The sequence below is a fragment of the Mus pahari genome, chromosome 7 (genome assembly GCF_900095145.1).
Source record: "Mus pahari chromosome 7, PAHARI_EIJ_v1.1, whole genome shotgun sequence".
Lineage (NCBI taxonomy): Eukaryota > Metazoa > Chordata > Mammalia > Rodentia > Muridae > Mus > Mus pahari.
Genome location: NC_034596.1, coordinates 93245717 through 93271063, shown reverse-complemented (window position 1 = coordinate 93271063; position 25347 = coordinate 93245717). Strand labels below are relative to the sequence as shown.

The following is a 25347-nucleotide window of genomic DNA, read 5'->3' as shown; positions in this document are numbered from 1 at the left end:
GTTAAAAAAAAAAAAAAATCAGAAATAAAAAAATCTGAGGGAATAAAGACTGTGCTCACTCATAAGACTCAAATGAACAACTTAATGCTTCAAATGAGCTGGGAATGAAGGTAAAAAACGAACCAAAAAAAATGCACCAGAGCTGATGAAGTGGGTACAACAAAGCACAGACTTCAGCACCACATTTAAGACGACGTATTATATGCAGTGATGAAAGATGGAGGCAAAACCAAGGTTGCAGCATCTTTACACTCAACAGGCAGAAGGCAGGAACAGCAGGATTAAGCTGGAGGAGTAACACCATCCCAGTCAGATGGGTAGGACCTGGGGTCTAGATGGAGGCCAACCTTTGAGAGCATAGCACATGTTGAGACAGAACTACAGAAACAACTGACTGTGGAGTTGGAGGGGGTGGTAGATGATTTAGGAGGCAGAAAGCAGAGATAGGAATCAAGGAGCAAAGCCTCCAACATAGGGAGGGCAGATTCACAGGAAACACAAGAATACAAGTGTTAGGTATGGTGGTACATGCTAGTAATCCCAGCCCTTGGATGAGCAAGCAGATGGACAGCTAGTCGGAGGTCAGCTTGAGCCACAGAATAAAACTGTAAAAAAAAAAAAAAGTTTCATGTATCCAACCAATTGTTTCCTGCATTTACTAAATGTGGACTTGGCAGAGATTTGGGGAACCAAAGACACAGATAAAAATAAGTACCTCACTCCAGGCCTGAGGCAGCCTGTGGAATGTGTATCTGGGTTGAGCAGAACACTTCACAGAAGCTTTAGAACAAGTGGTTAGAAGTCCCTGAGAATAAGACTGTAAAGTGAGGCCAATACACTGGGTAGGTTGAACTGGTGCAGAGGGGATGCTGAAGCCACTCTGGAAATACAGCAGAGACAGGAGAAGGTGAGCTAGGGACACAAGCTTCTGTGACCGACAATGAGCAGCACAGGGTAAGGTGGAACAGGGACTCTAGCTGCCTTCACAGCAGCAAAATCAACAGCTAAAAGCCAAGGAGCAAAGGATGGGGAAAAGAAAGCTTATGAATGAGGCAAAACCACCACACATGAAGGAATGCAGATCTTACATCCTGGCCCTAGAGTATTTTTATCCATCTAATTGTGCTGTCTTAGGGCAGGATCTAAGAGATACATGGTACACTGAATGAGGTGTAAGGAATGGGAATGGCAACAGAAAACTGCCACATTACAGTGATAATGTAAACACTACCCACCTTGACTCATCTCCATTGTTTCTACCATTACTGGATCAATTTGCAGTCGGGATAACAATTGCCTCTGTTGAGTTCCTAGAATATAAGTTTTAAAACTTCACTAAGCTTAACACAAATATTAATGTTTGTTTTTCAGAAATAAATCTTTGAATTGAATTGACAGTCTTACAAATAAAGCTTCTGAAATACAATTTGCTATTATTATGGTCCTCAAGCATATCTCTGTTAAACAAAATGCTGGTTTTTTTTTTTTTTTGTTAAATCAAAAATGGAAACAAAGTCCCTCCTGGTTCCCACATGTGAGGTGGCCAGTCTTCTTAGACTGAAGACAATACAGCCGAAGTAAAAGAAGAGTGAAAGGAGGGGCCACATGGAGAGCCTGCTCCCTGAACTCTTAGCACTTCCCCACACTGCTTCCCTTTCCTCACAACCTCCTGAACTTTGGAAATAGCAAAACACATGGGAACTTAAACCAAAACCAAAATATATTCCATAATTACCCTGTCATGAAGTTCCTAAAAAACAAACTGGCTTGGACATATGCAAAACCAATAATGGATCAAGTATGCGATTCAGAATTCTGCAACCAGAGCCTCCACTGGCTACACATCAGACTGCCCATGAGCTTCATAATAATGCTCCGCTGCTCAACAGTAGCTCCACATTACCTCTTCCTAATGTAGCTACCTCAGTTTCTAAAAGTAGACTCTTTGCCCAATGATGACATCACCTACGGACTGTCCTGCCAAGTGATGCAGTGCCAATACAAATCAGTGGCTCTCAACCTTCCTAATGCTGTGACCCTTTAATATGGTTCATGGTGTTGCGACCACCAACTATAAAATTATTTTTGTTGCTACATCTCAAGTGTAATTTTGCTACTTTTGTGAACTGTAATATAAATATGTATTTTCTGATCATCTTACGTGACCCAAAAAGGTTGTTTGACCCTGAAAAGGGTCATGACCCACAGGCTGAGAACTGTTGATATAACCATTTAGATCTATAAATATATATATATTTTAAGTTGATCGAGTAAAGTACTTATTTCTAAAATAGCTCTTAAAATTATTTTCCAACATTAAGTTCATAATACAAATTGATATTACTATTCTTGAGTGCTTGTTTAGAGGGTTTTAACAGGTGGGCTCTATCAGATAAGGGTGTACTTTTCAACTGAGTATATAGCTTTGGAAAGGATACAGAATAGAGCAGTGAAGAAAGGTACACCTGCCTAGTAAGTGAAATGAGCTGAGTCAACCTTGGTAACCAATGGTGACAGATTCATAGCCATGTGGCACTCACATCAGCATCATACTAAAATTCTTTCTTAACATTTATTTTTATTTTCTAAGTATGACTGTTTTGAAGCATTTATGTTCACTGCATGTGTGCCTCGTACACATAGAGGCCAGAAGAGGGTGTCAGATCCCCCTGGAACTGGGGCTACAGACAGTTGTGAGCTGCCATGTAGGTGCTGGGAACTGAAGCCAGGTCTTCTTGAAGAGCAGCCAGTACTCTAAACCAGTTCCATCTCTCGAGCCCCATACTAATATTAATATCCATACTATAAAACAAAACCCAATGAACTGATTGTCTATCCTCCAAACTATCCCTTTTGAATTATGAAAGGGGATGTCACATTTTACTGTAATTGTAATTCCCACTGGGCTTAAATCACAGGTACTTAGTACCTAATTTCTAATCGAGAACAAAGGCATCAAACCACATGTATGTGGAGATGGAATTGGTATGGGTCCAAATCCTGAGACTCTTGGTAAGTCAACTGCTTGCTCGTTTTCAGGGTTTCTAGTATACATGGCCCCACAAGGATAGGCTTTGCTTACACAATGCAAACAGGACAGCAAGGTCTTAGGTTACCATGTGACTAGCTGCTCATTGTCAAAGGAGGTTTCCTTCTCCAGAGACATGTGCAAAAGAGAATAAATTCCTTTGAAAATTACCATGGCAAAAATAATCATGGAGAATAGACCTTAATTCATAATCTGCTTAAGCTGTATTCCTGTTGGTCAACATACTAACATGTTAAGTTACAGAACCAGTAATAAACTTAAGTAGTTTTACAGCAGAATACCACCAGAGAGGTACTTGAAAGAGAATCATTTCATCTCAAGTTTTACTTTATCTTGAAGCCCATGCACCCCCTAAGCCAGGTATGGCGGCACTTGAGAGGATGAGGTGGAAGATCACACAGACCATCAAGAAACCATCAAGGGTTAACTGAACCAAACTAAAACAAAATACTCCCTGCCACCCCTCTTTTTTTGGAGACAGGGTCTCACTATGTAGGCCTGGCTGGCCTGGAACTTTGTAAACCTGTGACTACCTCCTGAGTGCTGCTGGTACTGAAGGTGTGCCAACACAGCTGTCTCCCAAAAAAATTGTTAAGGGGGTTCTGAGTGGTTGAGTTCTTGCCTAGCCTAGCACGTGTAAAGAACTACATTCAGTCCCCAGCACCTTCAAATACAAACAAAAACACATTCAAGCTCTGCTGAAACATTCTAGACCCTAGTTAAGTTACAGAGTACCAAGCAATAAAAACCTCAGCTTCTTTGTCAATGCTGAGCTGCCTCTGTACCAGAGCTAAGCATAGTGAGAAAGTTCAAAGGATCAGCACCTAAAACATAGTTTACCTTTCTCAACATCTGTTAGGAAGCCAATTATTTTTACATCAGTAGTCTTTGACTGTGACTCAAACTCTACTCTCTCTTGAAAATCTTCCAACTGTCTGTTGTATTCAGATGTTGATGTTAAATATTCATTCATTTTAACCTCTAAAGATGAAATTTTTGCTTCGTTCTGGGACATTCTAACGTTCAAATCAAAAAGATTTGCTTCCACTGTCAAAATAGCAGCTTTCATTCCTTTAATTTCATTGATATCAGTTGCTATTTTCCTCAAAAGGTGGGAAATATTGTCCAGTCCATTTAGTGAACAAGAAGCACTCGTCAGAGAGCCTAAGTCAGCTGGCTCTGGCGAGATGAAAACTGGTAGAGATGGTGATGAAAACCTTGAATACATTTTCATAAAATTCCTGGCATTTTCACAGCCTGTTAAATTATCTCATCAAAAATAAAAGCACTCTTCAATGTTAACTTTAGAGTGCTAGTGACCTATAGCTAAAAAGATTAGGTGACACCATTCTAAAGAAAGAACTCATACTGTGAAAAGTTAGGCACACCAGATCAATACTCTTCTACAATTAAAGAGCACTGCAACCACCACTTGTGTCCTGTAAGTCCTACCTACTTATCAGCTCCTCTGCAAATAAAACTCTATTATTACATAAAAAATAATCCTGACTTCTGATTGGCTGAACAGAGACACATGACACACAAAGAACTTTCTATTATTTACTTCATGTGTTGGGAATCCTGAAGAGCCATTCCATAAATTAAGCAAGTCTGTTCACCCTGTTGTCCACTCAACTGCAATTTTGGAGCTTCATATTGAACTGCTTTATCATAAATGTCATCCCTCTGGTATCAGAAGATGACAGTACTGCACCAGAATTATCTTTGCAGGGAGAGGGCAGACAAGTCAACTGGAGCCGTGATCACAGACAAATCTCTTAAAAACTATTTACTCAGTAAGGAACTTCAGCGGACACCCATGTAAAATAATGCAGGCTGGTGATGCAGCTTAAGGGTAGAGTACCTGCCTGGTACACTGAGGACCTAGAGCCACTCCTCAGTACCACTAAAATTAAAAACAACAGCAACAAAACCCCAATCAAAATGGTGTAAATTTTAAAAGAGGAAAAAAATACCATGTTGCCTTGGATTTGATATAACCCATTATTAAGTGTATCTCAAATATTTTCATCCATTGTATGGGTGCTTTACCTGTTACCCTGTTTTTTAGTTTGTGTGTGGTGCAATTTCCTTTGAAACACAAGTTTCTATTGTGATAAGGTCCAATTTCTTTCTTTCTCCACTTTGGTATTCTAAGGAAGACTCCTTAAGTAAAGGTCACGTATGTATACTTATTGTCCCCTAAAAGTCTTCAATTATCTCCATAAGTAAGGTCGTTTGATTCATACTGAGGGTTTTTGTTGTTGTTGTTTTTTGTTTTGTTTATTTATTTATTTATTTATTTATTTATTTATTTATTTATTTATTTTTGATATTTGGAAAGACCACAACTTCAGTTTTTTAGATACCCATATATCCCAGTAAAAGACTATTAAAGACTATTCTTGCTTCACCAAATTGTTTTATTGATCTTGCTTAAAAACAAAACAAAACAGATGGTCACCTGATCAGGAATGTGCATCTACCTGGACTTTGTTTGGTACTGACCCTCAGAGTATGGCTAACTTTACATAGGTCATGGTCACTATGCACCTCTATTATGTTTTCAAATCCAGAAACCGGACACTCCCAACATTATTCTTTTTCAGTAGTTTTGATTCCTCTAGATCCTATTTCTGTATGAATTTTAGGATAAGGTGGCTAATTTTTACAAAAAAGAAAGCAGGGAGTTTCAATGGAGGCTAAGTTGAAATTATCTATTCACTTGAGGACTACTACTATCTTAACTGGTATTTAAGTTTTCAAAAGGATTTACATGAAAAATCTTAGGCTGAAGAGATCGCTCAGTGGTTAAGAGCACTGACTATTCTTCCAGAGGTCCTGAGTTCAATCCCCAGCAACCGCATGGTGGCTCACAGCCATCTGTAATGAAATGATGCCCTCTTCTGGAGTGTCTGAAGACAGCTACAGTGTACTCACATACAATAAATAAATCTTAAAGGAAGGAAGGAAGGAAGGAAGGAAGGAAGGAAGGAAGGAAGGAAGGAAGGAAGGAAGATAGATAGATTTTTCTGAGCTGAGCTGGAAATACTCCTGAAGTATCCCAGACCTAGAAAGACAAATGCCACATTTTCTGTCATCTCTGGACATTAGCTTTGAATCATCAGATATGTGTGTTTCATTTGGAATACCCATAGAGGTCAGGAAATTACTAAGGAGTCATACAGAGGAACTTTAAAGTGAAAAGAGATAGAATGCGGGGCTGGTGAGATGGTTCAGTGGGTAAGAGCACCCGACTGCTCTTCCAAGGGTTGGGAGTTCAAATCCCAGCAACCACATGGTGGCTCATAACCACCTGTAACAAGATCTGATGCCCTCTTCTGGAGTGTCTGAAGACAGCTACAGTGTACTTACATATAATAAATAAATAAATCTTTAAAAAAAAAGAGAGAGATAGAATGCACTAGTAAAGGGTTAAAAAAAATAATAGAACAGAAAGGGTTACTGTGGTGTAAAGGAACAGATTTTAAGGTAGAGTGAGTATGGGAAAGAGAAGTGACACTAAAGACCTTTCCAAAAAAGACACATGAAAACCTACCACAGATGTTTCTAAATATACAGAATTAAAAAGGAGTCACCCTGTAACATGTTAGGCAACAATGCCCTTATTCAACAACAGAGACTAACAAATAAAAAGCTCAGTGCCAGGAATGAGTTACTTCTTTTGGAGTTATTGGCCAATGGTTCCCAAAGACCCACCACCACCACCACCACCACCACCACTACCACATTACAGGCCAATGCTCTTTCTTACCATCCAGAACTTGATGGTAAGACCCTACGGCTAAAGACATCATATTGAGTCATAGGACATGATAAAATCAAGCTGGTTCAGAACTGAAAGTTCTGTTCTTACTGTGGCTTTCATAGTACTGGAAGGTAGCATGTAAATTACCAGAGGCTATCCAGCTGTGAGCTCTGGGAACAATAATAACCAGTGGCAGCCAGAGGCGCTTATCAGTACAACAGTGGATGAACATCATGGGAGTAACCAAGTACATTCCTACAGTGTGTAAGATACTAAGCCCAAGCCAGAACAAACCCCAACAAGGAAAGGAAGTGAGGCACACAATCCCACCTCTGGGAACTATTAACTACTGAAAAAGGAAGAGCTAGTTTTCTCTAAGACTGTCGCCTCTGGTAAACTGAACAGGCTCTAGTAGAGAACCACAAATCTAAGAATATTTGGGCAGCACAAACTTGTCTTGGAAAAAAAATTTTTATAGATACCCCAAAATTGGGTAGATGAGGAAAGGTTGGGATCTGGGAAGAGTTGGATGCAATGCATATGATCAGCACACATTGTATGAAACTTAAATCTCTCAAAGAACTTCAAACAAAACAGAACAAAACATTCTTGGTCTTAGTTTGAAAAAAAATTGTTTCCACTTTGGTTTACTCGCCAGGTAAGCTATACAATTTATAAGGAAGCAAAACAACAGACAAAATTCACCATAGCCTCTTAAAAAGATTCATACTGTCAGGCACGCGCGCGCGCGCGTGTGTGTGTGTGTGTGTGTGTGTGTGTGTGTGTGTGTGTGTGTGTGTGTGTGTGTGTGTGACAGAGGTCAATACCAGGCACAATTCTGAGACTACTTCTTTACCTATTTATTGAGACAGCATCCCTCAGTAAAGACTGACAGGCTAGTGAGGCCCCTGGGATCCTCCTATCTCTCAGTCCTAAGATTGTAAGTGCATGCTGACCTAGCTCCACAGCCGAGAAGAACAGTTCTTTATTTTTAAAAAAAATTACAGGTTTTACTGGGCATGGAGACGCATGTCTGTGATAACAGCACTTGGGAAGGAGCAAAGAGTTCAAGGCAGCCTTTACTACAAATGAATTCAGAATATAGGTGACCTTGTCTAATAAAACAATGAGAACAAATAAATTATATAGCCTTTGGTTTGCTAGTCAAATTGGTACAGATTATAATTATAGAAACAAAAAAGTCAGGTGGTGATAGTACACACTTTTCATCCCAGCACTTGGGAGGCAGAGGCAGGTAGATCTGCATTCAAGGACAGCCTGGTCTATAGAGTAAGTTTCAGGACAGCCAAGGCTACACGGAGAAACCCTGGCAACAACCACAACAACAAAACAAACCAAAAGAACCCCCAAACCCTTCCCCTTGATAACCCCCCCAAAAAAGAAAAAAAAAGCAGTTATGTGTGTGTGTATCCTTATAAATGTCCTTATCATTTACCTATAAACTAATCTAATTCCTACAAAACTCACAATTATATTTTGAATTCAAATATAATTTAAGATCACATAACAAATGTGAATCCAGAGTCAATGTTAAGAATAGCATATTCTCAATTAAGCACTGTCTGCAAACCAGTTGGTTCACCACAGGGCAGCAAACTACCCAGAAGACAAGAGAGCACTGGTCGAACAGAACAAGTCCCATGGAAACAAGGGACTCAACAATGTAGCAGATGACCCCTGCATTGCTTGTGGTGCCCATGCCAACTTTACATGCAAAACTAAGAAGAACTACCCAGAGTCCAAGGGAAAGACCCAGCGATACAGACAACCTGAATATTTTAGCACATCCTCTAGAATGATGCTGAAGTAGACGAGACTATTGCTGCATCTATTTCCAAATCAGGAAATTAGGGCAAAGAAAGGTTTGTATCAGCTAGAAAGGGGCAAGGATTGGATTTTACACCCCAACAACTTCAACTTCATAATCACTATGTTATTGTGTTTGTATCTATGACCTGTTAAATGGAGCAGAGTTATAGAACTCCATGCAGTTTAATTACTGTTTTATACATACATACATACTGCACACAGAATACCACCACTTCAAACATCAAATGTTTATAGTTATGAAACTGTCTGTACTACTACACTAATACAAAATGTTTTGATGCTTACCTTCAAGGAGGGGTGTGGGTATGATTTCCTTTCCTGATACTCCTAATCCTCTTTACTAATAATCTTCCACAATGCTTCCTGTCCAGTAGGATGCACATAAGTACAGGAGCACCCACAATATGATTTTTAATGGCTTCAGATCACTCAACTTTACATGGTATGAGAGTGATACACTCAGAATGCATGACCATTAACATATTCTTAGGCTATGACAAGTATAAGATAATCTCTTATTTGGGCAGCTGCAGCAGCAAGACACAGATATAAAGGCATCTGATGCCCAAAGCAGGTAGTCAGTCCTGTATGTTACCATAAGTTATACTGAGAAGAAATCTTGTGTTAGATAATTTTGTCCAGCTAAAATTGAATAATGTTATCTAAGCAGGTTACAAGCTAGGCTATTTTTGTTTTCTGTATGTGGAACTAATCCTAGGACTTCCTGCAGGTCCTCCACCACTGAGATGTAACCCCAGTATTTTCACTTTCTATTCTGAGATAATCTTAAATGGCCTAGGTAAGCCCTGAATTTGTACTTCTCCTACTTTAGTCTCTTACATATCTGGTATAACAAGCATGCACCACCATGCCTGACATCTAGGTGGAATTTATGATTAATATTTTCAAAAGACATGGGTTTAGCTAGGCATAGTGGTAGATACCTTTAATTCCAGCACCAGGGAGGCAGAGGCAGAAGCAGGTGGTATCTCTGAGAGCTTGAGGTCAGAAATGGTCTATATAGTCAATTCCAAGACAGTCAAGAGTTATATCATGGACCAGTCTCGGGAAAACAAAAACAAAAACTAAAGACCTGGGTTTATTGGAATATAACCGTATCACAAATTTAAGAACATTTGTGTATGCACTTATAGTTTTTCCTTTTGGAGAACCCATTTTTAAAAAAGCACACAAAACTGAATAAATCTTAAAATGTAGCACTGGTTTGCAAATTATTCAATGAAGTATAAAAAAAAAATCAAAACTTCAGTTAAATTAGTAATACTTAAATCTCTATCACCCTTAGATTACGATGTGTTAATACTATATATAATATCATTTATACAAAAGATATATCTATTCAAGTGTACATACTCTGAAATGACCATAGATATTGTGCACTTAAAATATGATGAATGATTTAAGGATGCGGGTAAAGGAAATAGTCGTAATAGGTAAGGTTTCGACAACCCCAGAAAAGTAGAAAATATACAAATATTGGCTGCAGACATCACACAAAAAGCCTCGAACTTCCTGAGGACAGACTTCAAATGTAATAATGGTTCAGTTTTAATATAGCTGATGGAGAAAAGGAATTTGGGGAGAGGAGATGAGAATGAAGATGTAGAAAAGAGACACACAACACACAGAGGTCTAGGTGGAACAGAGTACCAGAGGGGAGTGACAGGGAGGGAGGTGGGAAGATCAGGGGAGACACTGATGGTTACTGAGAGTGTAATAGGGACCACTACGGGGGTTCTGAGTAGAGGAGGAGTCAGATTTCTGTTCGAAACAGTAAGAAATTATCTAACTTTAGTATTTAAATAATGTAAAGATAATGAGAGGCCATTGTCCTAATAATCTAGAGAAGTGGCTTAGACTGTTTAACAGACAGTGGTTTAGACTACTAGAATAGTTGCAGAGGTAAGAAATAATGGTGAATTCTCCATATTCTAAAGACAGAGACCAGGACAAAACTGTTTCCTGGACTTGTCAGGACAGTTGCACTCATGAACTCATAGTGCTGCTACGGCTTACCGCACAAGATGAATACAGTTACCATTCCTGAGCAACAGAAGTAGTTCACAAGCCCAGACTCAGAACTGAAGAGCTACTGACAAGTTAATGATTTAAGAGTCACTGGTAGGGCAAGCACATCTAGTATTAGTGGTAGACAATCCAACATCTATTAGTATATAGGCAGTACCAATTATAATTAGTGGGCTATTTAAAAGAAGGGGTGGGGGGGAAGGACACAAAATTGGGAGTGACTGGGAGTTAGATCTTGGAGAACTTAAGGGAAAAATGGGATTAAATACAATAAGAAAATACAGTCGTCATCAGCCAAATGATCAGAGTCAACACTGATACTCTATGGTACAAGATGCAGCTAAGCTATAAAGGCCGAGAAAGTATTTAAATATATTTTCAACTTAATGCCACTTTACAACTTACAATGGCTTTGTAGAGAGCAACACAATCACAGATCAAGGACACCTGTTAAAGAGTAAAACAAGACAAACCATAGAGCTGGGCATGGTGATGCACACCTGTGGTCTTAGCACACAAGTGAGTGCAAAGTGCAACTATAGCCAGATTCAAGCTTAGCCAAGGCTAGACAGCTACTTCAATTCCAATGTGAAATTGTGAAACTTTGTTTCAAAAACGAGATCCAAAGAAAGCAAAGTCACTTGACAGACAATAAAAATGAGTAAAATTTTCAAAAAATATTTTCACCCTACAGAAGAATACAGATTTTCAAATAAACTACACACACACACACACACACACACACACACACACACACACACGCTCCATCCCCAAAATGACTAACATGACTAATGACTGGTTAGCATTTAGACCTGTCATAGTGAAATTTTAGAAATAGTATAGGACACAAACAAATGAAAATGTTTTTAGAGTGAGGACAAATCCAGATCATTTGCCAGGTTAGACAAAATCAGTCTAGCCAGATCAGCTTGGGGAAGAGTGAGACTCTGTAGTAAGCAGGCAACCTAAGAGAAGAGAACAGGTAAACAAAAAACTATGTAAGAAAGGGAAAATTTTTTCTAAAAGCCCCGGAGGGGGGGTGAGGCAAGAGAGATGGCTCAACAGTTAAAGCATGTGTTGCTTAGGCTAGAGAGCAGTTCTCAACATCTACATGGCAGCTTATAACTGTTCACATAACTCATTCATCACTTTCTTTATAGGATAACTATTACCCATTAAAACTTATCTGAAAATATTTAGTATCCCATGGGTAAAATTTAAGAGTGAAGTGGTTAACTCTTACCCTGAATTTTTTCTGTATTATCTCCTTTTGCTTCCTCTTCTTTAACAGGGGGACCTCTTCTGGGGGCCCTGTTTTGCCCCTGGGCCATTTCTGCTAGCAATTCTTCCTGAGAAGCTCGAGTTCTGGGAGCAACTGGAAGGGTCTGCTTCTGTGGAGCTTTACAGAAAAGCAAAAGAAAGGAAAACACACCCATGGTTACAACTTCCTAACTCCACGGTTAATATCACATGCTAAATACAAATTCCATCCTTGGGTTCAGAACAATTAAGGTATTCAAAGCAAAAGAACTACATTCAACTTATCTGCCTTACTTGTGTGTAAACGGCCTCTAAAGCTTGAATCTCGGCACTCAAGAGGTTAATGCAGTAGGTCTGCAATAAGTTCTGGACCAAAAATCCAATCCAAACCAAACCAAACCAACAAAAGCGAACACACACAATGGAGTGAGTGAGTGAATGAGTGAGGCAGGGAGGGAGGGAGAGTGTGTGAGAGTGTGTGTGAGAGTGTGTGTGAGAGTGTGTGTGTGTGTGTGTGAGAGAGAGAGAGAGAGAGAGAGAATGAATATGAGAATGAATCATGTAATGAAATAACCAGATGCAATGATCCATGAACTCACAGTGATTCGAACTATAACTTAAGTAGGCAAAGAATGAATTGTTCAAATGCGGTTTTTTAAAAATTCTTTTGTGTAGACCAAGCTGGTCTCAAATTTACTACTAAGTTCTTCTTCTTCTTTTTTTTTCTTTGTTTGTTTGTTTTTGTTTTTTCGAGACAGGGTTTCTTTGTATAGCCCTGGCTGTCCTGGAACTCACTTTGTAGACCAGGCTGGCCTTGAACTCAGAAATCCGCCTGCCTCTGCCTCCTGAGTGCTGGGATTAAAGGCATGCGCCACCACACCCGGCTACTACTAAATTCAAAATGATCTTAATCTCTTGCCTCTATTTCCCAAGTGCTAGGATTACAGGCATATAGAAACCAGGTTCAATATTATTTCTTGAAATATGGGAATCTCCAACTACTTTTTAAAATTTCTTTTTAGAATTACATGTTTTGGCCACATGCACATATGTGTACCATGTGTATGCCTGGCACCTCTGGAGGTCAGAACACTGTGTTGGATCCCTGTGAACTACGACTGAACCCAGGTTCTCTGGAAGAGCAGCCAGTACTCTTTCTTAACTGTTGAGCCATCTCTCCAGTCCAATACTCTACTTCTGAAATAGTTGGAGACAGTTGTTATGAGCACTGTCTGTGACCTAGGAAAACCTGGGAGCAATAAACTGATTTTATAGATCTACTAAACTTGCTTGGGAAATAAGTTACACAAAGAATTTATTCAAGGAATGCTGCCACTAACATAACTCAAGACTTAGTATTTCTAGGTAACTAAAGTTGTTCAAAACTGAAAAAAAGGACATGTTTATATAGCTCTCACATAATTAAAATTTAGGCTTACCAAGAAAATGTTTCTATAATTTTTTCATTAAGAGTGGGGGTGTTGAGCCGGGCGTGGTGGCGCATGCCTTTAATCCCAGCATTTGGGAGGCAGAGACAGGCGGATTTCTATAGAGAGAAACCCTGACTCAAAAAAAAAAAAAACAACACTTCAGCTTCTAATCAGAAGATTAATGATGTACATAAAAAATATTGACTAACATAAGCACAAAAAAAAAAAAAAAAAGAGTGGGGGTGCCCAGCCGGGCGTGGTGGCGCATGCCTTTGATCCCAGCACTTGGGAAGCAGAGGGAGGCAGATTTCTGAGTTCGAGGCCAGCCTGGTCTATAGAGTGAGTTCCAGGACAGCCAGGGCTACACAGAGAAACCCTGTCTCAAAAACAAACAAACAAACAAAAACAAGAGTGGGGGTGTCGGGGTGCACACCTTTAATCTCAGCACTTGGGAGGCAGACAGGGAAGAGTCTAAGGCCAGTCTAATCTACATAGTGAGCTCCAGGACAGCCAGAGCTACAAAATAAAAATATGTTTCAAACAAAACAAAACAGAAAAAATCACCAATTCCTACCCCAGAGATTTGTTCACTAATATGCTGCCAATTAGGCTTTATTTCCACAATAAAAGGGTACACTCTTGATTTACCACCTATACATAGAACCCACAGCAAAGAAACAAAAACCAGGTTTCTATAGGCAGCTCTAACAGGAAAAGCACTGGGTCACAGTCTTCATTTTTTAAGTCCCAGTCTGCCATCAAGTCCTGGTTCTTTTCCCAGGAAGTGTAATTTTGCCATGGGGCAGAATGATCCTGAATAACTACTATGAGAAATGGGGGCACATTCACAACACTGATGTACTTAAGCAACTGTGACAATATTTTTGCTGTGTAAATCTCCCATTTGTCCAAATGGCCAGACTTGTAGCATCCTGTCTCTAAACTGTTCAAAACTGAGACTTGGAGGCCAGGCCTCCAAGTGATTTAAGGATGAGAGCATATACAGAATATAGAGTCTAAAGCACAGCTATAATGCTGGTAAATCTTTCTGTTCATGACTTGTGCTTCAGCCAGAACCAATAAAGATATCCTTCATAAATCTGTGACTACTTGGAATGATTTCTTAGTGGGAAGGCATATTAATTCTGTAACAGCAGTTCTTCCAGCAGTAGGGTTCTATTCCCAGAGTCTACATGGTGGCTCACAACCATCAGTAACTACAATTCCAGGGGATCCAAGGAAAACTCTTTTCTGCCCTCCATGCAAGCAAAAATCTCATAAACATAAAATTAAAAAGCAAAGTATTTCAAGGTCATGAAAATCCTTTAAACTTCTTCTTCTAAGCACTATCAGTGCTCTATCAGAAGAGTGAGTGTGAGGAAGTGAACTGTGAGAGCGCTGCAGGCTTTTTTACCTGACCACCTTTACTCTATGTGCCAGGATCTACTGAATGTCGGCTATTCAAGGGTAAATGAGAGTTAAGAAGGTAGATAAGTACCAAAAATTATTTACTTCAATTCAAGAAACATGTGACAAAGGGCAAGGAAAGAATGCTGTGAGGACATCCACCAAATTCACAGTAAAAGCTTGATAATTTCAGGCCAGGCAGTGGTGGCGCACGCCTTTAATCCCAGCACTTGGGAGGCAGAGGCAGGCAGATTTCTGAGTTCGAGGTCAGCCTGGTCTACAGAATGAATTCCAGGACAGCCAAGGCTACAAAGAGGAACCCTGTCTTTAAAATAAACAAAAAAAAAAAAAAGAAACAAACAAAAAACCCAAACAAACAAACAAAAAAAGAAAGTAACATCAGATTTGGTGATTTCTATCAGCTTAGTGCCACAAAATTTTACACAGGCCCCAGCAGATGAAAAGGTGCACAGAATGTATTAGCAACACAGAACACTCACCATTGGCAGATTAGAATGAGCATTCTATAAGAAAATTTTGTTATAAAAACTTGACACCTCAATATTTGACATCAAATGATTTTAGAGCTTCTATTTTAATTAGGGTTAGAGCACAACAATTTTCTGCCTGGCATTCTATTACCAGGTTGCAGCAAAGGAAGACAGACTGGTGTATTCATATAGTAGTTTTAAATAAATGACTCCCTTGGGTCCAGGGACGTGGTTTAGAGGAACAGGACCTTGCAAGCATGCATACGGCTATGGGTTCAATCTGCTAGCACAGCAAAAAAGTCAATATAGATTTCTCTTCCTTAGGGACTGTTATTATCCAATTTTGTTCCTTTAACACATAAGTACATATATAATATTGAACTAAATAGTATTAATATGAAAGTCTCAATTTTTTCAAAATTCCCTTTATAATTTGTGGATTTTATCAAGTTTATGCATGTGAGAGTTTACTATGCTCAAAGAACTCCCATGACAGTTTCTCAAACTGGTGAAATCTTTTAAAGCCATGCTTCTGTAAGAATCTGATTCTACTTTTGGTATGCAACAGGAATCTTTACTTTACACATTAAGACAAGCATGCTAAACTTAAAGAAGCAATCTCTTACCAGTACAAACACTACATTGAAATTACCTGCAGAATAGTTAGTTGTTTTTGTTACAGACTCTTGAGCTTCAGAGATAGCCTTCAAAATTAGATTCTTGTTAGCTTGTTTAGAAGGTGGAAGAGAAGGTCTAAAAAGTTTTAAGAAAAGGTATTTTTATAATGTTTGAATTTCAGTTCTTTACATGCTAACCATCTATTTTGCTGTTACTATACAGTCTGTTTTTTTTTTTTTTTTTAATTTACTTATTTATTATATGTAAGTACACTGTAGCTGTCTTCAGACGCTCCAGAAGGGGGCATCAGATCTTGTTACAGGTGGTTGTGAGCCACCATGTGGTTGCTGGGATTTGAACTCAGGACCTTTGGAAGAGCAGTCGGGTGCTCTTACCCACTGAGCCATCTCTCCAGCCCTACAGTCTGTTTTAAACATAGCAGCAGCAGTTACAGATTTTAGAACATGTCAATTAGATTGGAACCCTGCGGCTTTTTCAAAGATGACTCTGAATTAATTAACATTTTCTCCCTCATCCATTTCTAGTAGTCTTTGCAATTCTCTCCAATTTTAAGCAAGCCCTCTTCCATTAGTACGTATCTTCCAAAACTCAGGTGATGCTGTCGGACAGCTTAGTACCAGAGCACTACTTATCTACAATTAGCATGCACAGCCCCCAGGCTTCTTCCCCAGCACTGTCAAAGAAACAGTCAGATAAAACCCTGCAGCTGCATCAGGCAGTTTAAGATTAATTTACAGCTATGGTCACATACCTCCTCTCAGGCTTTGCTGGTACTGACACGCTGCTGGACAAGCTTCCTATCCGGGTCCCATAATCCTCATCTTCTTCCTCCTCTTCTCCATCATGGCTAAATCTTTTTACTTTAACAACCGAACTTACCATGGGCAATTTTCTCTTTCGAAAGTTTTCGTCCTACAATGAGATAAATTTAAACTTACTTTGCATTGAAAATTAAGTTCTAACACAAAAATATGTTTTCAATTTAAGACCATCTTAAGAACTGAAAAGGGCTGGTGAGATGCTCAGCAGGTAAGAGCACTGACTGCTCTTCCAAAGGTCCTGAGTTCAAATCCCAGCAACCTCATGTTGGCCCACAACCGTCTGTAATGGGATCCAACGCCCTCTTCTGGTGCTTCTGAAGACAGCTGCAGTGTACTTACATATAATATATAAACTTTTGGGTCAGAACAGGAACCAAGCAAGTGGGGTTGACTGGAGTGAACAGGACTGACCGGAGCGAGCAGAGGTCCTAAATTCAATTCCCAACAACCATATGAAGGCTCACAACCATCTGTGCAGCTATAGTGTACTCATATACATAAACAAATCTTAAAAAAAAAAAATAAAAAAAAGAACTGAAATGACTGGCTTTCATATAAAAAAATGAAAAATGTCTCCTCAAATAGCTAACTCAAAAGAACTTTAAATTTATTTTATTACTGTTACATACAGCACTATTAGGGAAACTATAAAAAACGACTTATGTGGTTGCTTAAAGCTAAAACTGACACATCTAGCCAGGCGTGGTGGCACACACCTTTAATCCCAGCACTCGGGAGGCAGAGGCAGGCAGATTTCTGAGTTCGAGGCCAGCCTGGTCTACAGAGTGAGTTCCAGGACAGCCAAGGCTATACAGAGAAACCCTGTCTCGAAAAAAACCAAAACCTGACACATCTACATAAATACCAAAAAAAAAAAAAAAAAAACTAGCTCAAAATGCCAAAATCACAAGGCACATGTGCATGACATAAAAATCCCTCTAGAGCCAAGCGGTGGTGGCGCACGCCTTTAATCCCAGCACTCGGGAGGCAGAGGCAGGCACATTTCTGAGTTCGAGGCCAGCCTGGCCTACANAGTGAGTTCCAGGACAGCCAGGGCTACACAGAGAAACCCTGTCTCGGAAAAAAAAAAAAAAAAAAAAAAAACCTCTAGAGAGCCAGTCTAAGAGAGGACACTATTTAAGAGAAACACACAATGTGTTTAGTTATATAAGTTATATTTGGAATCCACAACTGCCAATCTCTAGCCTAGCAAGCCAGAATCTATATACATCTATACAAACCTCAATACTCATTTTATCCAAGTTGTTTCTGAAGAAGGGGCTATAAGTGTCCTCTACGCTGCTAAGCACTGGTGGCTCACACAACCGTCCTGCTTCAAATACTTGGCTGCTCTGTACATCCAGCTGCTTGGCAGCGTGAGCACTGCTTTGCTGCTGATGAAGTTGCAGCCTGTTTAAGTGAGTACCGGTGTCTGCATTTCTACTTGCAGGTGGTCGATAAATTTCAATAGAAGGGCGAGAAGATCCGTATGTCAGTGTCACTGTAGGTTTTTTTTGAGATAAGGGATTCTCCTGCACAAAATTGAGGTCTTCATCAATGAGATCATCTGGTTCTGGCTTGATATCAATCACATCTTCAGAGGGTGCTGGTTCCCTCAGAGGTTTCACTGTTGACATTAGCCGGGTGGAAGCTCCATCATCATATGAATGTCTATAAATGAAGAAAAACACAGCATTATACCAAAACTAAAGCATTATTTGCTAATCTTAAAAGAATGTTTATTCAAAAAATTTTTAATGAAGTAGTATGGAGACTTTTTAAATAGTCACTACTTTCAAATTAGTCATTCTTGTTTTTTTTATTTCTTTTCTATTTATCTATCTATCTATCTATTTATTTATTTTAGAGACAGGGTCTCACTATGTAGCTCTGGTTGGCTTGAAATACACCTACCTGACTCTACCTCCCAAGTACTTTGATTAAAGGCTTGCACTAGGGCTAGAGGACTCAGTGATTCTGAGACCTAGCTACTTTTCCAGATAATCCAGGTTTCATTCCCATCACCCACATGGCAACTAATAGCTATGTATAACTCCAGTTCCAGAGGCTCCAAAGCCCTCTGAAGAACTCCATGGATGCTACAAGCACATGGTGCACAAATACAGACAAATCATCCACATACATCAAATGAAAAAAGGTTAAAGGCTTATACCACCACACCCAACCCTCATACTTTAAATTTTTATTTACTAAATGTAAAATGAAAAATCATATTCTGGTCACCATTAGCTTATTCAAAAACTTGCTCATAATCTGTTATGGTTTGAACTTGAAGGGGCTAGGGAGATGGCCAGAGCATTAGTTGCTTTTCCAGAGGATTTAAGTCCCAGCATCCAAATGGTGACTCACAACCATCTGGAACTCTAGTGCCAAGGGATCGTCTATGCCTTCTTCTGGCCTCTAGAGGCACCAGATATGCTCAGGGTTCACATACATGCAGGCAAAAACCTACACACGTTTAAAAAAAAAAAAAATTATGTTCCACAGAGGCTCATGTATTGAATACTTGATCCTTAGTTCGCTATGCTAATTTATTTCAAGGCTATAGATCCTTTTAGGAGGTAGAGCCCAATTGGCCAACACAGGTCACTAGTATCTAGGAACAGACCACTGCTGATAATATCCAACCCAGGATCTGGTTCAGTTTTCTCTGCTCCCTTGTCCACTGTAATGTTAGGAATCTCTTTCATGTAGTTTTGCTACATTAACTCTACCTAGTCTGCTGCTATGATAAACTGAGAGCTTGCTGAACTTTGAGCCAAAAACAAGTTTCCTCCTCCTCCTAGATGTCATATTGGGTTTTTTATAGTAACAACAAATGTCAAGGAATAACTAATCCACGATTATGTCACTATTTCTAAAAATTGCTGAAAATAGGAACAGACATAATAATTAACATACCCATCTGGCTGTAGTAGATACTGGACTTTTACCTGACATTAGTGGATTTCTGCTCCTGTGAACTTGTAGAAACTCTGGAATCCCTTTTTTCAGGTCTAGAACTAGAAACAGCAAGGGGAGGGACGGCAGCTTCGTGCCTTCTCTCATCTCCCCGACTAAAACTGCTCTTGTTTGAAGGCACGTTACTATCAAAGATGCTGGTATCAGGAGACTTTAGACTAGAGGGCTCTGCACAAAAAAAATAAACAAAATAAAAAAAAAACACATGATCCTGGTAATCTTTTCCTTATCCCTCCTTCCTCCTCACCACCAATTCAAAAGCAGTACATTCAATATAGACAAATTTTTAATTACTTCGTTCATTAAAAAACAAACAAACAAACAAACAAAAAACTAAAAAGGATGATCTTGAACTTCTGATTCTCCTGGATCCACCTCTGGAGTACTGGAACTCTGGGCGAGTACCACTTTCCCAAGTGTTTTCCGTGGTAAACCTGGAGCTGCTTGCATGCTAGTCATGCACTCTAGCAATTGAGTTACAACTCTAGTTCCTCAAATATGATAGTTTAAAAGCAGAGCTGGAGTTTATTATGAGATTTTAAAGTAGATTTTAAGGACTAGGGGTTAAAAGGCACCTGAGAGTATGGGCATGGGATATAAGAACTCCCTCAACAGTCAATTAATATCGTCGCCGCTACCACAAGAATATTCCCACTTATGTTGTAAATACTAGGATATTTGTTGTGTGTGCTCTCATCTCATTTCACATTGCTTTTAGTAGCTGAGTGGTATTCTTACAAATCATAATATTTTATCTGATTTATTATCACCAGGCCTTTAGATATCTTTCAACTATAAAGCAGTGAGGTATCATTAAGGTTAAAGCCTATGTAGATTTATGATTATTTCAGATACATGGCACTGTCTTGCTCATTGTCAAATCATAGCAAGTTTATTGTTCTTTCAGTTTAAATGAGCCACTATCTCTTCAAAGTTACTGATGCTTTTCCAACAGCAACTTAACTGAATGACTTTATAAAGGATCACATACTGTAGCAAGCAGAGATTTCAGAAAGCTGTCAATGTTACATAGCTTACCAGTTGTGACAGAGCGCAGTTTATCTAATACACCGTGGAGCCTAAAACAAAACACAAAACAAAGCCTTAACAAAAACTTTATTCCAATTGCCACTCTAAATCTGATGACGTTACATCCAGATTAGTTCTTTTAAAGACATTTAATGATACTAAGCCAAACTTTCCAATTACACATTATTTTTATTTTAAAAGGCCTTACATAAATACGGGGGGGGGGGNGGGGGGGGGATTAACATTTACCCTCTGGAAGAGGAAGGAGGGGGAAAAGGAGGAAGAAGCAGCAGCAGCAGCAGCAGCAGCACCTCCCTCCCACCTCAGATGGATAAGATAGCTCAGCAGCACAGCAGCTAAAGTACTGGAAATTGAACCTATAGCCTTAAGCACACAATGCAGCAAGCTCTCTACTATCATTGATACATACCCACAGCTCTCTAGTTACTTTTTGAGACAGGATTTAAATTGTCTAAGCTGGCCTTGAACTTGTGGACCTCTTACCTCAGCTTCCCAGGTAGCTAGGAATACACTGTGTCAGCAGATCCAAAACAGAATGTTAGAAATGAACACATACAAGGCTCTGGGTTCAAACCCCAGAACCAGAACCAAAGGAAAAAAGAAGACAAAAAAACATCGCCTTACAAGTCTTGATAAACAAAACAAAATAAAGCTTGCTTCTTAGGAACTAAAGATCGAAACAGCTTATAGTAAATAAAACAAGTATCTCAAACATATAATGTTTAGCACAGCTGTTTTACCTGTGTGTGTGTGTGTGTGTGTGTGTGTGTGTGTGTGTGTGCATGCTCTCCCCCTGCCTTCCTCTCTCACCCTCTCCTATAGGGTTAAACTAAGGACTATGTATACATGCTAAGCACATAGACTACCTATGACCTACACACCCTAATCTAGCAGTTAATATTTATTTTAACTATTTACCTGGCTTCTTGGACAATGTAATTATGAAAGATGAATAAAGTTAAAAAAGAATTTTAAAATATGCTATCCAACTTTACTGTAACTCTTATTTTCAAAATTAAACAAATAGGCTACAACTTTGCTTTAACATAACCTTTCTTAATAGCTACATAGAAGGCAATTTTGCACAACCTTCCAAAATCCCCTCATAAACACCAGAGTTTCCTATTGTTTCATTTAGGCTCCACTCACTTGTCAGTTTCCTCATGGACACAACGATTTTGGGGTTTCAAAAAAAAAAAAAAAAAAGAAAAGAAAAGAAAAGAAAAAGAAAAAGCAGGATAGAGTGGGGAGACCTCAGTGTAAAGTTATAAAACTGACAGCAAAAAAACAAAACCCCAAAAACCACCAGGATAGGGCTGGGCTGAGCTGGACTGGAGGAAGACGGGAAGGACAGGGGATGACAGACACACGGACAACACACACCTTTACACACTAGGTTCAGCTGTGGCTAACAGAGCTGATTCCTAGATCCATGAAAAAGCTGGGTGTTGGAAGGCACCTGTAATACCAGCACTCATAAGGCAGAAACAGGACCTTGGGACAAGCGGTCTAGATAGACCAAAAGTAACTGGTAAGCTCTGGGTTCAGTGAGAGACCCTGTCTCAACAAACAAAATGGAGCATGATCCAGCAAGACAACAATGTCCAATTCAGGCCTATAAATATAAATACACACACATGCATGCACATCTTGTGTATCTACATACACAAACACATACATATACTAACAAAAAAATAATTAAAAATCAGGATAGTCTGTTTAATACTAGTGAACACTGGTGGTGAAGAAATGACTCCTTGCAAGAGCACATGTGAAACTGCATTTATAGCACGATGAGAAACTCATTTTGACTTTAAGTTCAGATTCAGTAAATGGTATACTGGTTTAAGAGATGTCTTACACAGTCCATTCAAGTCATCTGAAAAAGAACCTATCGGGTCAATCTTCTGGTTTAGATTAGCTGGACTGCAAACCCAAAGTGATCTAAAGGTTTAACCAAAGACCAGGTCACAACAATGCTTATGAAGCAAAACTGATGACTTGAAAAAGAAGTGTTCACAATCATAGTATAATTTCCTCAGTCAAAAACACCATGAGTATTTTAGAACAGACTATATTAAGTAAGGTATATATCCACAATGAAGCAGTGTGTCAATATGTAAGGATCACTGTACTCTTAATAATGTCTCCAAAACTGAGTAGTGTAAAACAGAAAATTCTGCAGATTTCCAAAGTAGTAACATCATATACAGTTGCCAGAGAGACGGCGAAGACTGCAGCAACTGGGTCTTTAGTCTGTGGGCGCTCTGATGAGTATCCTCTCTGTGTTAGCCATGTCATTATCCTTCCCCTTTCTCACTCAGCCTTAAGCCTGACAACAGAGCTGGCCTTTTTAAACTCAATCTTATACTTATTTTCATCTAAGGGCACATGTGGTTTGATAAAGTATAGACCAAATCACAAGTCATTTATATGAAAAAAAAAAAAAGTTGCTCAAACTCCAAACTGTGAAAGTAACTGTCTGACAAATGGAGACATACATGTGTCAGGAAAAGAAAAATAGCTTAACATAAAACCAAAAACAAAAGGGGGGGAATCTTCCACATAAAAGGCAAAAGCCAGCCTAGTGCTATGCGTGAAGGTAGTGGCAACAATGAACTGCAGAAGGTGAAAGATACAAACTGGCTAACATCCATCAAGGGCTCCTATGGTGCAGGCATATCTGCATGCCCTCTGTATGCATCAGCTAGGTTACCCTCACACTTACATATGAGGTGATTTACAAGTCCCATTTACAGATGAAGAAACCTCCAGAGGCTATGCTTTACAGCTCACAGCCAGCCTCCACAATGAACCTCACAGACTGCCAAGCTCCACTTTCTAGACAGAATACCAACTCTGACTTTGCTCTGAGGCACAGATATTCAGAAACATACCATACGGTGAATCGAATTGTGTTGTTCCCTAGAAACAGGGACAGGTCCTCTGTCATTTGGTCCTGACTTTTCTTGTTGGCCACCATCACCATAATGTAATCAGGAAGTTCTTCATCTATTTAAAAGGAAAAGTATACCAAACTTTTAAATGTTTCCTCAATATTTGTTTTTGTTCAAAAATCAATGTGCTTGAAAACAGAGAAGTAGCCTTGATAATTCATACCTCATTCTAACAGAGGCTAGACAAGAAAGCTCAGCTACCCGTTTTCCCCATCACCCCACAAGTACTTCAATTTTTAGAAGGTCAGGAACTGGAAAAAACTGATGCATTTCTAGTCATAAAACTAGGCATCCTGGGTCATGGAATCACTTGGGAAAATGTACTGGTTTTTGAAAGAAATCTTTTTAATGTCCATCAACTTCTAGACCCTTCTAGAAGGTATATCTATGTCCTCAATATATGTCCCCAATAATTGCACTGTTTAGTTTTCTGTTCAAAACAGTATTCGTGTCACTAGGGAATAAATATACTTCTACTCAGTAAAGGTAGAAGACTTCAAATACTCTATGTTATAAACTTCTAGCAGCATCACATAACTAAAACTACACAAAACCCTATAGCAAGTATAATGCAAGAGTTCAGTTATTAGTACCAAAGGATGGAAAAGGGTTAAATAGCAACTCAACTTGATTCACCCTGACAGTGGCAACCCCACACAATGACTGAAGGTAAAAAGCCCAAGAACATTTTAATAAGGAAGCAAAGTCATGAGGAAATTTAATTTCTTTTTGAGAAAAGTGGGTGTGTGTCTGCCTCCACTCCATGGGGATATTATCTTAAAACTCATGATCTTCCTCCCTATGCCCTCCCAAATACTGAGATGACTGACATATACCCAGCCTCAAACATATCTTTATTAAAATTTCCTTAATAACTAAAATACACATAAACAGAAAGGTTCATATGCCAAAAACCTGTTTCAAGGGAAAACTACCTAGGGGCTGGAGAGACGGCTCAACTGTTTAAGAGCACTGGCTGTTCTTCCAGAGAACCTGGGTTGAGTTCCTAGCACACATATGACTGCTCACAACTGTCTGTAACTCCAGTTCCAGAGGATCCAACACCCTCACACAGACATACATGCAGGCAAAACACAAATGCACATAAAAGTAAATAAATCATTTTTTAAAAAGAAAGGAAAAGACTCCAAACTCTAATACAGAAGCTGGACAAAAAGAGAATGCAGTATTTCAAGGAAGCATGCAATAAGTGAGAAAATATAAGTAACAAGTGGCCAATCTTTGTTTTGCTAAAGTTTCAAAAAAGCTCTCATTACTCATAAAAAATAAGCTAATCCATATTTATATGTCATACTAACAATGATCCTACACCAGTAACTCAGGTAAACAGATAAGACTGCTAATAGGGGGCTGGAGCGATAGCTCAGTGGTTAAGAGCACCGACTGCTCTTCCAGAAGTCCTGAGTTCAAATCTCAGCAACCACATGGTGGCTCACAACCATCTGTAATGGGATCCGATGCTCTCTTCTGGTGTGTCTGAAGACAGGTACAGTGTACTCATATAAATAAAATAAATAATCTTAAAGACTGCTAAGATACTTGGGCAGACAGGTATTTTTCTCTCACAGTAC

General features: G+C 39.2%; 1 protein-coding gene across 8 annotated transcripts in view; it reads right to left on the bottom strand.

The window, feature by feature from the left end:
• Zc3h14 (zinc finger CCCH-type containing 14) overlaps window positions 1-25347 on the bottom strand; it is a 42549-nt gene that overhangs the window by 12350 nt on the left and 4852 nt on the right. For 2 of the 8 annotated variants that reach the window (XM_021202773.1, XM_021202775.1), the window contains exons 3-10: window positions 23696-23810; window positions 20787-20827; window positions 19721-19916; window positions 18008-18437; window positions 16697-16857; window positions 15959-16059; window positions 11962-12117; window positions 1236-1310 (exon numbers count right to left, since the gene is read on the bottom strand). In XM_021202773.1, the coding sequence (XP_021058432.1) occupies window positions 1236-1310; window positions 11962-12117; window positions 15959-16059; window positions 16697-16857; window positions 18008-18437; window positions 19721-19916; window positions 20787-20827; window positions 23696-23810 (1275 nt within the window). Of the gene's footprint in view, window positions 1-1235; window positions 1311-3889; window positions 4299-11961; window positions 12118-15958; window positions 16060-16696; window positions 16858-18007; window positions 18438-19720; window positions 19917-20786; window positions 20828-23695; window positions 23811-25347 lie in introns of those variants that run through there. The other 6 variants (XM_029540731.1, XM_029540732.1, XM_029540730.1 and 3 more) reach the window with 4 other exon arrangements.